Genomic DNA, 14858 nt, shown 5'->3' with positions numbered 1-14858 from the left:
ACTAATTCTCCACTATTTTTGGCCACTCTGTACGCATCTGATTTTATTTTAATACTCTCCTTAATTTCCTTCGTTATCCACGTCCGGTTATCCTTTTTCTTACAGTCCTTCTTTATCACCGGAATATATTTTTGCTGAGTACTTAAAAAAATCTCCTTAAAAATCCTCCACTGTTCCTCAGCTGTCCTACCTACCAGTCTGCTCGCCCAGTCTACATTAGCCAATTCCACCCTCATCCTATCGTACTCCCCTCTGTTCAAGCAGAAGACACTGGTTTGGGACCCTACTTTCTCACCTTCCATCTGTATCATAAATTCCACCATATTATGATCACTCATCCCAAGAGGATCCTTCACAAGAAGATCCTGAATCCTACCTGTCTCATTGCACAGAACCAGATCCAAGATAGCTCGCTCTCTCGTAGGTTCTGAAACATACTGTTCAATGAAACAATCCCGACAGCATTCCAAGAACTCTTCCTCAAGCCCTCCACGTCCAATTTGAGTCGACCAATCAATATGTAGGTTAAAATCCCCCATGATTATTGCCGTTCCACTTTTGCACGCATCCATTATTTGCTTGTTTATAGCCCTCCCCACCTCTAAGTTATTATTTGGGGGCCTATAGACCACGCCTACCAGTGTCTTTCTCCCCCTACTATTCCTTATCTCCACCCACAACGATTCCACGTTTTGCTCCTTAGAGCCTATGTCGTCTCTCACTACCGTCCTGATATTATCCTTTATTAACAAAGCTACCCCACCTCCTTTTTCTACCTGTCTATCCTTCCTAAATGCCTGATAACCCTGTATATTCAGTTCCCAGTCCCGGTCACCCTGCAACCACGTTTCTGTGATGGACACTAGATCATATTCATTTGTATGGATTTGTGCCATCAACTCATTTACTTTGTTTCGAATGCTTCGTGCATTCAGGCAAAGTGTCTTTATGCCAGCCTTTATCTGGACCCGGTTTGTTGAAGCGCTACTAACATCTCCCAAGCCCTCTCCTCCTTTAGCTAGTTGTTTATTCACTATACTCCTGGCATTAGAGTAGACACCTCTCAATCCTATGGTCTGACCTCTCCCCTTCTCTGTTCCCAGTCCACCTGTCCTCTTGCACTGCCTATAACCCTTCTCTGTTTGCGAGCTACCTTCCTCACTCTCAGTCACGTCGCTTTGATCCCCTCCCCCCAACCTATCTAGTTTAAACTCTCCCCAGTAGCCTTAGCCAACCTTCCTGCCAGGATATTTGTCCCCCTGGGATTCAAGTGCCACCCGTTTTTAGTATACAGGTCACACCTGCCCCTAAAGAGGTCCCAATGGTCCAGGAACCTGAATCCCTGCCCCCTGCGCCATTTCCTCTGAATGGAATGTGTGGGTAGAGTAGACACTTGCACTGACTACGTCCACAATGCAGGTAGAAAGACCCACACTAACTGTCACCACTGGATTACTGAAATAAATTAATATCTAGTTCATCCATTGTCATCTGTCGGGGTGCAGTTCTTGCTGGTGCTATCAGAGACACTGCCTTCTGTGCACACACTGACTACTGGGACACTGGTGCCAACTCCTAACTTTGTAGCAAAACAGGGACTTTCCTCATACTCTGTAGAAAAACAGGGACTTTCCTCAGTCCTATTGCCTTTACTGCATCACATTGGAGGGGGTATGCAAGTTCAATGTCACTACTTCCAAGCACCCTCGATTATTAAAATGAAGGATGAGACAAGAGGGATCGGAACATCCTCTGCAGCCTCATTGTCATGGTAACATATAACTGGACCTGGGCAGGAGCTCCTCAAATCCTAGGCATTGTTGATCTATTCCCCCTTTTCCTAGAAAATCAGCCCCTTTAAAACTATTTTTTCTGATTAAAAACTGAACTTGCTAAGCTGTGATTATTTCCTATTTAGATGCATGTGAACCTTGTAAATACTCCGTTCTTTAATGCTATTCCAGTGGTGGCTGGGAGCTCAGTTGGTGGAATCCTGCTTCTACTTTTGCTTATTTTAATTCTGTATAAGGTAAGTATAACTGTCTAAATTCACCCTGTACATGAGCAAAGACAAACAATTCTACAACCTTTGGGTTCACGATACAACTTTAAGATGGATATTATGTCCTGTGTATAAAGTTTGAGAAAAATTGTAGTCAAAGGAATGTAAATATTTGTATTTTAACAAACATACCACAAAATGCCGAACAGAAAGAAGGAAAATGTTGTTTCAAATGTTGGAAAGTTGAGTGTTAATCAAACTGAATTCTTGTATGATGGACCAGCAGGTTGTTGAGAACACAATGAGAAAGGACAAATTAATGTCTCTTTCCAGATGCCTCCTTATGAACTGCAAATGACAATAGTGAATGGATAGAATGGACATTGACCACGATGATTAATATTAAACTTCAGTAAGAGATAGTGTTTGGAAACTAAGAAGATACAGGTGCACCAATCGAGAATAGAGACATGCATGGTGGGAGCTGTTACTAGGGTGGTCACCATCAGCAACTTTAGTTTTGAATATTGTGTTTTTTAAAATTCATTTAAGGGATGTGGGCATTGTTAACTAGACCAGCATTTATTGCCCATCCTGAGTTGCCCTTGAGAAAATGGTGGTGAGCTGTTTTCTTAACAATGCAGTCCCTGGGGTGTAGATACGCCTGAGCATTTGCATCGTAACCTTGCCATTCCTGTTAATGCATGTCATGTTAAAGGTTCATAGAGCCTTGAAAGTGGAGTCACAGGTGGACAGGATGGTGAAGAAGACATTCGGCATGCTGGTTTCATTGGTCAGAACATTGAATACAGGAGTTGGGACATCTTGTTGAAGTTGTACAAGACATTGGTAAGGCCACACTTGGAATACTGTGTACAGTTCTGGTCACCCTATTATAGAAAGAATATTATTAAACTAGAAAGAGTGTAGAAAAGATTTATTAGGATGCTACCGCGACTTGATGGATTGAGTTATAAGGAGAGGCTGGATAGACTGGGACTTTTTTCCCTGGAGCGTAGGAGGCTTCGCGGTGATCTTATCGAGGTCTATAAAATAATGAGAGGCATAGATCAGGTAGATAGTCAACATATTTTCCCAAAGATAGGGGAGACTAAAACTAGAGGGCATAGGTTTAAGGTGAGAGGGAAGAGATACAAAAGGGTGCAGAGGGGCAATTTTTTCACACAGAGGGTGGTGAGTGTCTGGAACAAGCTGCCAGAGGAAGTAGTAGAGGCGGGTACAGTTTTGTCTTTTAAAAAGCATTTAGATAGTTACATGGGTACAATGGATATAGAGGGATATGGGCCAAATGTGGGCAATTGGGATTAGCTTAGGGGTTTTAAAAAACAAAAGGGCGGCATGGACAAGTTGGGCCGAAGGGCCTGTTTCTATGCTGTAAACTTCTATGACTCTATGATTCTAAGATCACCCCTAAGCCTCCTACGCTCCAGAGAAAAAAGTCCCAGTCTATCCAGCCTCTCCTTATAACTCAAACCATCATGTCCCAGTTGCATCCTAATAAATCTTTTCTGCACTCTTTCTGGTTTAATAATACCCTTTCTAAAATAGGGTGACCAGAACTGTACACAGTATTCCTTGAAGACCATGTTAGGGATCTGGAGTTGGAACTGGATGAACTCAGGATCATTCGGGAGGCAGAGACAGCTGTAGATAAAAGCTACAAGGAGGTAGTTACTCCTAGAAATGAAGCTACTTGGGTGACTGTTAGAGGGGGTAAGAAGCAGTCAGTGCAGCGATCCCCTGTGGCCGTTCCTCTGTATAACAAGTATACCGTTTTGGATACTGTTGGGGAGGGGGGGACTTATCAGGGGTAAGCCTTGGGGTACAGGTCTCTGGCACAGAGTCTGTCCTTGTTGCTGAGAAGGGAAGGGGGAAGAGGAGTAGAGCATTAGTCATTGGGGACTCCATAGTTAGGGGGATAGATAGGAGATTCTGTGGGAATGAGAGGGACTCGCGGTCGGTGCGTTGCCTCCCAGGTGTCGGGGTCCGTGATGTCTCGGATCGTGTTTTCGGGATCCTTAAGGGGGAGGGGGACCAGCCCCAAGTCGTGGTTCACATTGGCACCAAAGACATAGGTAGGAAAAGGGGTGGGGATGTAAGGCAGAAATTCAGGGAGTTCGGGTGGAAGCTTAGAGCTAGAACAAACAGAGTTGTTATCTCTGGTTTGTTACCCGTGCCACGTGCTAGTGAGGAGAGGAATAGGGAGAGAGAGCAGTTGAACACATGGCTACAGGGATGGTGCAGGAGGGAGGGATTCAGATACCTGGACAATTGGGGGTCATTCTGGGGTAGATGGGACCTCTATAAACGGGAATATTTTCACAGAGGGTGGGGAGTGTCTGGAACAAACTACCAGATGCAGTAGTAGAGGTGGGTACAATTTTGTCCTTTATAAAGCCCTTAGACAGTTACATTGGGTAAGATGGGTATAGAGGGATATGAACCAAGTGTGGGCAATTGGGACTAGCTGAGTGGTAAAAACTGGGCGGCATGGACAAGTTGGGCCAAAGGGCCTGTTGCCATGCTGTAAATTTCTGTGACTGTAGGGATAAGGATGTTTTGCTGCAATTGTATAGGGTGTTGGCGAGGCAACACCTGGAGTAATGGCTGCAGTTTTCGTGTTCTTATCTGAGGAAGGATGTCCTTGCTATAGAGGGGGTACAGCAAAGGTTTACCAGGCTGATTCCTGGGATGGCAGATCTGTCATATGAGGAGAGACTAAATCAAAGAACAAAGAAGATTACAGCCCTTCAAGCCTGCACCGACCATGCTGCCTGACCTAAAACCCCCTACCCTTCCGGGGACCATATCCCTCTATTCCCATCCTATTCATGTATTTGTCAAGACGCCCCTTAAAACTCACTACCATATCCGCTGCCTCCTACGGCAACGAGTTCCAAGCACCCACTACTTTCTGTGTAAAATATCTGCCTCGTATATCTCCTTTAAACCTTGCCCCTCGCACCTCAAACCTGTGCCCCCTAGTAATTGACTCTTTCACCTTGGGAAAAAGCTTCTGACTATCCACTCTGTCCATGCCTCTCATAATCTTGTAGACTTCTATCAGGTCGCCCCTCAACCTCCGTCGTTCCAGTGAGAACAAATCAAGTTTCTCCAACCTCTCCTCATAGCTAATGTCCTCCATACCAGGCAACATCCTGGTGAATCCTTTCTGTACCTTCTCCAAAGCCTCCAGAGCCTTCTGGTAGTGTGGCGACCAGAATTGAACACTATATTCCAAGTGCGGCCTAACTAAGGTTCTATAAAGCTGCAACATGACTTGCCAATTTTTAAACTCAATGCCCCGGCCAGTGAAGGCAAGCATGCCGTATGCCCTCTTGACTACCTTCTCTACCTGCATTGCCACTTTCAGTGATCTGTGTACCTGTATACCCAGATCCCTATGCCTATCAATACTCTTAAGGGTTCTGACATTTGCTGTATATTTCCTATCTGTATTAGACCTTCCAAATGCATTACCTCACATTTGTCCAGATTAAACTCCATCTGCCATCTCTCTGCCCAAGTCTCCAACTGATCTATATCCTGCTGTATCCTCTGATGGTCTTCATTGCTATCCGCAAATCCACCAACCTTTGTGTCGTCCGCAAACTTACTAATCAATCTAGTTACATTTTCCTGCAAATCATTTAAATATATTACAAACAACAAAGGTCCCAGCACTGATCCCTGAGGAACGCCACTTGTCACAGTCGGTTAGGATTATATTCATTGGAGTTCAGAAGAGTGAGAGGGGATCTCATAGAAACTTTTTAAATTCTAACAGGGTTGGACAGGGTAGATTCAGAAAGAATGTTCCCAATGGTGGCGGGAGTTCAGAACTAGGGGTCATAATTTGAGGATAAGGGGTAAACCTTTTCGAGATGAGGAGAAATTTCTTCACCCACCGGGTGGTGAATGTGTGGAATTCACTACTACAGAAAGTAGCTGAGTCCAAAACTGATTTCAAGAAGAAATTAGCTATAGCTCTTGGGACTAAAGGCAACAAGGGATATGGAGCGAAGGGGGAGTCAGGATATTGAATTCGATGATCAGCCATGATCAAAATGAATGGCGGAGCAGGTTTAAAGGGACAAATGGCCTCCTCCTTCTTCTAGTTTCTCTATTTCTTGGATGCGATTCTTGCCAGTAGGGACAGGCAGAGCCTAATCTTGCCTGTGAAGCTGGCTGCTGAGTTCTAGGTGTGCCATTGCACAGGCGCACTGATCTCCCAGTGTTTTTCCTCACATCTCCTCTAAACCTCCCGCCCTCTACTTTAAAGCTATGCCCCCGGTCATTGATCTCTCCACCGAGCGGAAAAGTTTATTTCTGTCTCCTCTATCTATGCCCCTCATAATTTTATACATCTCAATCATGTTCCCCCTCAGTCTCCTCTGCTCCAAGAAAAATAACCCCAGTCTATCCAATCTCTCTTCATAACTAAAATTCTCCAGCCCAGGCATCATCGTCGTAAATCTCCTCTGCACCCTTTCCAGTGCTATCACACCCCTCCTATAATGTGGATTGCAGAACTGCACACAATACTTTAGCTGTAGCCTCACCAACAATAAAGGCAAAATACTGCAGATGTTGGAATCTGAAACAAAAACAGAAAATGCTGGAAAATCCCAGCAGGCTTGACAGCATCTGTTGAGAGAGAGTAGAGGCAAAGCTTTACGTCTGGATGACCCTTCGTCAGAGGTAAAGACAAAGCAAATAGGATGAGATTTATACTGTGACGAGGGGTGAGGGACTGTAATTGACAGGAATGGCTGAGACAAAAGGACAAAGGGAATATTAATGGTGATGAAGAAGGTGAGGAATGGGGCTAAGAACGTCCATTAAGAGATCGGAATGTGTGAATGGCAGAACAAAGGTGCAGATTGTAGGAATGTGGCAGATTGCCCTAGTGGGGTGGCAGGAGGGTGGTGAAACAGGACTGAAGGCGAGATATTAGATGTGGAAAACTAAAAATATAAAGTAATAAAAATGGATTAATAAGATAAAACGAAGAAATGAAGTAAATCAGATGGAACTGGGGTGAAGCTGGAGGGGAGAGTTCATGCTCTGAACTTGTTGAACTCAAAGTTCAGTCCAGAAGGCTGTAAAGTGTTTAATTTCTTAATACCTTTGCTTAACAAAAAATTATCGATCTAAGATTTAATAACAGCAACTGATCTAGCATCAACTGCACAACATCGTGGAGAAGATTCTTAGAGATAGGATATATGCGCATTTAGAACTGAATAATCTCATTAGCGATAGACAGCATGGTTTTGTACGAGGGAGGTCATGCCTCACAAATTTGGTTGAGTTTTTTGGGGAGGTGACAAAAACGATTGACAAGGGAAGGGCCCTGGATGTCGTCTATATGGATTTTAGTAAAGCGTTTGACAAGGTCCCTCATGGCAGGCTGGTGCAAAAGGTTAAATCTCACGGGATAAAAGGTGAGCTAGCTAGATGGGTGGAGAACTGGCTTAGCCATAGAAGACAGAGGGTAGCAGTGGAGGGGTCTTTTTCCAGTTGGAGGTCTGTGACGAGTGGTGTTCCACAGGGCTCTGTACTGGGACCTCTGCTGTTTGTGATATATATAAATGATCTGGAGGAAGATGCAGCTGGTGTGATCAGTAAATTTGCGGATGACACGAAGATTGCTGGAGTTGCGGATAGTGATGAACATTGTCAGAGAATACAGCAGGATATAGATAGGCTGGAACATTGGGCGGAGAAATGGCAGATGGAATTTAATCCAGACAAATGCAAAGTGATGCATTTCGGTAGATCTAATGTAAGGGGGGAGCTATACAATAAATGGCAGAACCATCAGGAGTATAGACACACAGAGGGATCTGGCTGTGCAAGTCCACAGATCCTTAAAGGTGGCAGCACAGGTGGAGAGGGTGATCAAGAAGGCATATGACATGCGTGCCCTTATTGGACAGGGCATAGAATATAAAAGTTGGCATATGATGTTGCAGCTGTTTAGAACGTTGGTTAGGCCACATTTGGAATACTGCGCCCAGTTCTGGTCGCCACACGACCAGAAGGACGTGGAGGCTTTGGAGAGAGTACAGAAAAGGTTTACCAGGATGTTGCCTGGTATGGAGGGTCTTAGCTATGAGGAGAGATTGGATAAACTGGGGTTGTTCTCCCTGGAAAGACGGAGGATGAGGGACGACCTCATAGAGGTGTATAAAATTATGAAGGTCATGGATAGAGTGAACAGTGGGAAGCTTTTTCCCAGGTCGGAGGTGACGAACAGAAGGGGTCACAGGTTCAAGGTGAGGGGGGCAATGTTCAACACAGATGTCAGGGGGACGTTTTTTACGCAGAGGGTGGTGGGGGCCTGGAATGCACTGCCAAGCAAGCTGGTTGAGGCGGACACGGTGGGATTGTTTAAGACTTATCTAGATAGCCACATGAACAGACTGGGAATAAAGGGATACAAACGAATGGTCTAGTTGGTTACATGAGTGGCGCAGGCTTGGAGGGCCAAAGGGCCTGTTCCTGTGCTGTATTGTTCTTTGTTTCTTTGTTCTTTGTTCCTCCAGATATAAAGGCCAGCATTCCATTCGCCTTCTTGGTTATTTTCTGCATCTATTTGTGGCATTCTAAAGATCTATGTACCTGAACCCCCAAGTCTCTTTAGACATCCAAAGTATTTAACCTCATACCATCTAGAAAATGCCCTGATCAATGTTCTTCGGTCCAAAATGGATAACCTCCCATTTGCTTACAGAAAATGCTGGAAAATCTGGGCGGTCTGGCAACATTTGTGGAGAAAGAAACAGAGTTATGCTTCTTCTGAAGAGGAATCATATTGGACTCGAAACAGTGACTCTGTTTCCCTCTCCACGCTCTGCCAAACCTGCTGAGTTTTTCCAGCATTTCCTGTGGAGGCTGACTGATCTCATTGCCCAAACTTACACCAGGTGGTCCCCAGGGTTATGCCCCATGCCAGGAGTACAAATTCATACCATCGAATCTAAAAGGTAAATCCGTGGTGTTACATGGCGAGATACTGGCCACCAATGGCCCTTATCCAGTTCTCAACTTACTTTTCCCAAACCTCCAAAGTGTTGTTTTTGAACATGCTAATGCTAAATTGACCCTAGTATCAGGGGGATTAGCAGGATAAATATGTGGGGTTATGGGAATAGGGCCTGGGTGGGATTGTTGTCAGTGTAGACTCAACAGGCTGAATGGCCTCCTTCTGCACTGTAGGGATTCTATGATTTCTATGCTCCTATTGTCTGATTTCTTGCATTAATTTTCTTTCCCTTTAATTCACAGTGTGGCTTCTTTAGACGAAATTACAAGGACATGATGGAACTTGAAGAAGAAACTGAGCAGTGAACATTGAAACCAAATCTTGCTGTTGTTAGTAATTCATTCACTGTGAAGATTTATTCAGCATGTTAAATGATTTATCTGACATTTAATTAAATTTTTCAGTGGCAGCAGAATCCACGTATCTAGAATTGAGCCTTTCTGCAGTTTTGTAAAAGGAGTAAACCATATGCTTAGTTAAATAAAGAATATTCTGTTTGCGCTATATTCTTACCACATTTTTGTCAGAAAAACAGAAGGAAATACATTTCTCTGCATTGACAAACTGCAGAGACATGTACTCAATAGGGGATTGCTCAAGCATTCATTTTAGGAGCAATTTAAATCAACCCTACTTTAATCGCTCTGCTTCTCTTCAGTGTAAGGTGTAATTATTCAAGTTTATAGTCTTTAAAATTCAAATTCATAACAAATTGAAAGTATATTGTCAATCATGATGAGCTCAGTAATGAAGCGAGTATAGCAAACAAGGTAAGACTCCAGTCTATGGGCAGAATCATCCCTCCCACCAACAGCAAGAATCATATCAAACAGGAGTGGCAGATATGGCGGGAGTCCAAAAATCAGCCTGCAGGTAAATGCAGGGCGACTTTCTCACCGGTGAATGTTGGGAACCCTTTTTTACATCTCATGAATGCTCATTGTCCGGCCAATAGACTGGAATCTTGTGGCACCATCACATCTTCCACCAACCAGCTGGAATGTACACTGTCCTGTTTCATGACTTAACAAATATGGAATGCAGCCGTTAAGAGAGGTGTTCAGGGCGTTTTGAACAGTCAATGTTGCCTCCACCATTGGTAAAGACTGTAAGAAATGGGACACACAGGAAGGAGGTGGTGGGACACATGACATAAAGGTGGGTGGGAGACATTGTCAACAAAACGAAGGAGATAGTCATCGACTTCAGGAAGGGTAGTAGAACATAGAACATAGAAAAACTACAGCACAAACAGGCCCTTCGGCCCACAAATTGTGCCGAACACATCCCTACTTTCTAGACCTACCTATCACCCTCCATCCTATTAAGCTCCATGTACTCATCCAGGAGCCTCTTAAAGGACCCTATTGAGTTCGCCTCCACCACCACTGACGGCAGCCAATTCCACTCGCCCACCACCCTCTGTGTGAAAGACTTACCCCTAACATCTCCCCTGTACCTACCCCCCAGCACCTTAAACCTGTGTCCTCTCGTAGCAGACATTTCCACCCTGGGAAAAAGCCTCCGAGAGTCCACCCGATCTATGAGACATCTTTGTTCTTTGTATGCCTCTCAACATTTTATACACCTCTATTAGGTCTCCTCTCATCCTTCGTCTCTCCAAGGAGAAAAGACCGAGCTCCCTAAGCCTATCCTCATAAGGCATGCCACTCAATCCAGGCAACATCCTTGTAAATCTCCTCTGCATCCTTTCAATCTTTTCCACATCCTTCCTATAGTGAGGCGACCAGAACTGAGCACAGTACTCCAAGTGGGGTCTGACAAGGGTCTTATATAGCTGCATCATTATCCCCGGACTCCTGAACTCAATCCCTTGATTGATAAAGGCCAGCACACCATACGCCTTCTTAACCACCTCCTCCACCTGCGGGGCCGATTTCAGAGTCCTATGGACCCGGACCCCAAGGTCCTTCTGATCCTCTACAGTACTAAGAGTCTTTCCCTTTATATTGTACTCCTTCATCCCATTTGACCTACCAAAATGGACCACGATGCATTTATCTGGGTTGAAGTCCATCTGCCATTTGTCCGCCCAGTCTTGCATCCTATCTATGTCCTTCTGTAGCTTCTGACATCCCTCCAGACTATCCACAACCCCACCAACCTTCGTGTCGTCGGCAAACTTACCAACCCATCCCTCCGCTTCCTCATCCAGGTCATTTATGAAAATGACAAACAGCAAGGGTCCCAGAACAGATCCCTGGGGCACACCACTGGTGACCGACGTCCATTTAGAAAAAGACCCATGTATACCCACTCTCTGCCTCCTTTGGGCAAGCCAGTTCTGGATCCACCGGGCAGCAGCCCCTTGGATCCCATGCCCTCTCACTTTTTCGCGAAGCCTTGCATGGGGGACCTTATCGAACGCCTTGCTAAAATCCATATAAACCACATCTACCGCCTTCCCTTCGTCAATGTGTTTAGTCACATTTTCGAAGAACTCCACCAGGCTCGTAAGGCACGATCTGCCCTTGACAAAGCCATGCTGAGTATTCTTGAGCATACTAAACCTCTCTAAATGCTCATATATCCTGTCCCTCAGGATCTTCTCCATCAGTTTACTTTAATGCCAGGAGTATAGTGAATAAAGGGGATGAGCTCAGGGCATGGATCGATGCCTGGAAGTATGATGTGGTGGCCATTACGGAGACTTGGATGTCTCAGGGACAGGACTGGATACTCCAGGTGCCGGGATTCAGATGTTTCGGGAAGGACAGGGAGGGAGGCAAGAGAGGGGGTGGAGTGGCACTGCTGATCAGGGATAGTGTCACAGCTGTAGAGAAGGTGTATGCTGTGGAGGGATTGTCCACCGAGTCTCTGTGGGTGGAAGTTCAGAGTGGGAAGGGGCCGGTCACTTTGCTGGGAGTTTTCTGTAGGCCGCCCAATAGTAACAGGGAGGTGGAGGAGCAGATAGGGAAACAGATCCTGGAGAGATGCAGTAATAGCAGTTGTTGTGATGGGAGACTTTAATTTCCCAAACATAGATTGGAATATCCCTGGGGTAAGGGGATTGGATGGGGAAGAGTTCGTTAGGTGTGTTCAGGAGGGTTTCCTGACACAGCATGTGGACAAGCCTACAAGAGGAGAGGCTGTACTTGATCTGATACTGACCAATGAACCTGGACAGGTGTCAGATCTCTCAGTGGGAGAGCATCTTGGGGATAGCGATCATAACTCTATCTCCTTTAGGCTTGCATTGGAAAAAGAGAGGATCAGGCAAGCTAGGAAAGTGTTTCTATGGAGTAAGGGGAAATATCAAGACATTAGACAGCAAATTAGAGGAGTAAATTGGAAGGAGGTATTCTCGGGGAAATGTACTGAAGAGGGGTGGCAGTTTTTCAAGGAATGTCTGTCTAGAGTTCTACAGGACAACGTTCCGAGCAGACAGGGAGGTGTTGGTCGGTTAAAGGAACCGTGGTGCACGAAAGCTGTGCGGGACCTAGTTGAGAAGAAAAGGAAAGCGTACAAAAGGCTCAGAGAGCTTGGCGAAGATAGGGATTTAGAAGAGTATACGGCTTGTAGGAAGGGACTAAAGAAGGAAATTAGGAGAGCCAGAAGGGGTCACGAGAAGGCCTTGGCAGGTAGGATTAAGGAGAACCCTAAGGCGTTCTATAAATATGTGAAGAGTAAAAGGATGAGACGTGAAGGAATAGGGCCTATAAAAGGTGAAGGCAGGAAAGTCTGTATGGAACCAGTAGAAATGGCAGAGGTGCTCAATGAGTATTTTGCCTCAGTTTTCACAGAGGAGAAAGACCTGGGTGGATGTACTGCGGGCGTGCGGTGGACTGAAAGGATTGAGTATGTGGACTTTAAGAAAGAGGTTGTGCTGGAATCTTTGAATGGCATCAAGATAGATAAGTCGCCGGGTCCGGATGGGATGTACCCCAGGTTACTGTGGGAGGCGAGGGAAGAGATTGCAGAGACTCTGGTGATGATCTTTGCGTCGTCGATGGAGACAGGAGAGGTGCCGGAGGATTGGAGGATTGCAGATGTGGTTCCTATTTTCAAGAAGGGGAATAGGGATAGCCCAGGTAATTACCGACCGGTGAGTCTAACCTCGGTAGTGGATGGCATGCCCCTGTCTATATCAATGGGGACAAAGTAGAAATGGTCGAGAACTTCAGGTTTCTAGGAATCCAGATTACCAACAACCTGTCCTGGTCCCCCCCATGCCGACACTATAGTTAAGAAAGCCCACCAATGCCTGTACTTTCTCAGAAGACTAAGGAAATTTGGCATGTCTGCTATGACTCTCACCAACCTTTACTGATGCACCATAGAAAGCATTCTTTCTGTTTGTATCACAGCTTCATATGGCTCCAGCTCTGTCCAAGACCGCAAGAAACCACAAAGGGTTGTGAACAAAGCCCAGTCCGTCACTCAAACCAGCCTCCCACTCATTGAGTCTGTCTACATTTACCGCTACCTCAGAAAAGCAGCCAGCATACTCTCTTCAACCTTCTTCTGTCGGGAAAAGATACAAAAGTCTGAGGACACACACCAACTGACTCAAGAACAGCTTCTTCCCTGGTGCCATCAGACTTTTGAATGGACCTAACTTGCATTAAGTTGATCTTTCTCTACACCCTAGCTATGACTGTAACACTACATTCTGCACTCTCTCCTTTCCTTCTCTATGAATGGTATGCTTTGCCTGTATAGCACGCAAGAAACAATACTTCTCACTGTATGTTAATACATGTGACAATAATAAATCAAATCAAATGGTTGGACATACACAAAATGAAATCCATGACTTCATCAGCAATGGTCAAGAAATTGCAAGAGACATTTGCCGCCCATGGGTTTCCTGAGGTGCTAGTATCCAACAAAAGGACTGCTTTCACTAGTGAAGAGTTCCAGCATCTGATGAGAACCAACGGGTGTTCAACATATTGGAACTGTACCCTACCACCTTGCTTCAAATGGACTGGATGAGTGAGCCGTCCAAACTTTCAAAGCCATCATGAAGAAACAGTCATCAGTCTCAAAGAACAAAGAAGAACAAAGAACAATACAGCACAGGAACAGGCCCTTCGGCCCTCCAAGCCCGCGCCGCTCCCTGGTCCAAACTAGACCATTCTTTTGTATCCCTCCATTCCCACTCCGTTCATATGGCTGTCTAGATAAGTCTTAAACGTTCCCAGTGTGTCCGCCTCCACCACCTTGCCTGGCTGCGCATTCCAGGCCCCCACCACCCTCTGTGTAAAATATGTCCTTCTGATATGTCCTTCTGATATGTCCTTCATGGACGAAAAGAAATTGGTTTAGGTTGGAGGGTCACAGTTTTTTTTTAACTGGTCGGTGCAACATCGTGGGCCGAAGGGCCTGTTCTGCGCTGTAATGTTCTATGTTCTATGTTCTATGATATAAGAACATAAGAACATAAGAAATAGGAGCAGGAGTAGGCCATCTGGCCCTTCGAGCCTGCCCCGCCATTCAACAAGATCATGGCTGATCTGAAACGAATCAGTTCCACTCTTTGTTTGACTGGAGTGAGACTGGGGGAGAGAGTCTTAGCAGGAGTGCTGAGAGTAAGCAAAGAAGTGATTTAAATATTCATTTATTCATTTAAGGGTATTCCTAGTATATTTCGCGGGCTTTTTTCAGGGTTTTGAATTGAGGAAGTGAGGTCAGCTGAAGGGGATTCTGGGAGGTTGAGTCTTAGTATAAAAGGCAGTTACCTGGGGGTTCGACCTCTTTGTTTGACTGGAGTGAGACTGGGGGAGAGAGTCTTAGCAGGAGTGCTGAGAGTAAGCAAAG

At 45.3% G+C, this 14858-nt stretch overlaps 1 protein-coding gene across 2 annotated transcripts in view; it reads left to right on the top strand.

Moving 5' to 3' along the window:
• LOC144501157 (integrin alpha-E-like) overlaps window positions 1–9585 on the top strand; it is a 377113-nt gene extending 367528 nt beyond the window's left edge. For both annotated transcript variants that reach the window (XM_078224555.1, XM_078224556.1), the window contains 2 exons: window positions 1919–2029; window positions 9317–9585. In XM_078224555.1, coding sequence (XP_078080681.1) covers window positions 1919–2029; window positions 9317–9379 — 174 coding nt within the window. In that variant the 3' untranslated portion in view covers window positions 9380–9585. The remainder of the gene's footprint in view (window positions 1–1918; window positions 2030–9316) is intronic.
• Window positions 9586–14858: the final 5273 nt, after the last annotated feature.

Source organism: Mustelus asterias, chromosome 12 (assembly GCF_964213995.1).
Source record: "Mustelus asterias chromosome 12, sMusAst1.hap1.1, whole genome shotgun sequence".
Taxonomy (NCBI): Eukaryota; Metazoa; Chordata; class Chondrichthyes; order Carcharhiniformes; family Triakidae; genus Mustelus; species Mustelus asterias.
The sequence above is the reverse complement of the archived record's forward strand: the minus strand, read 5'-3'. Positions and strand labels throughout refer to the sequence as shown.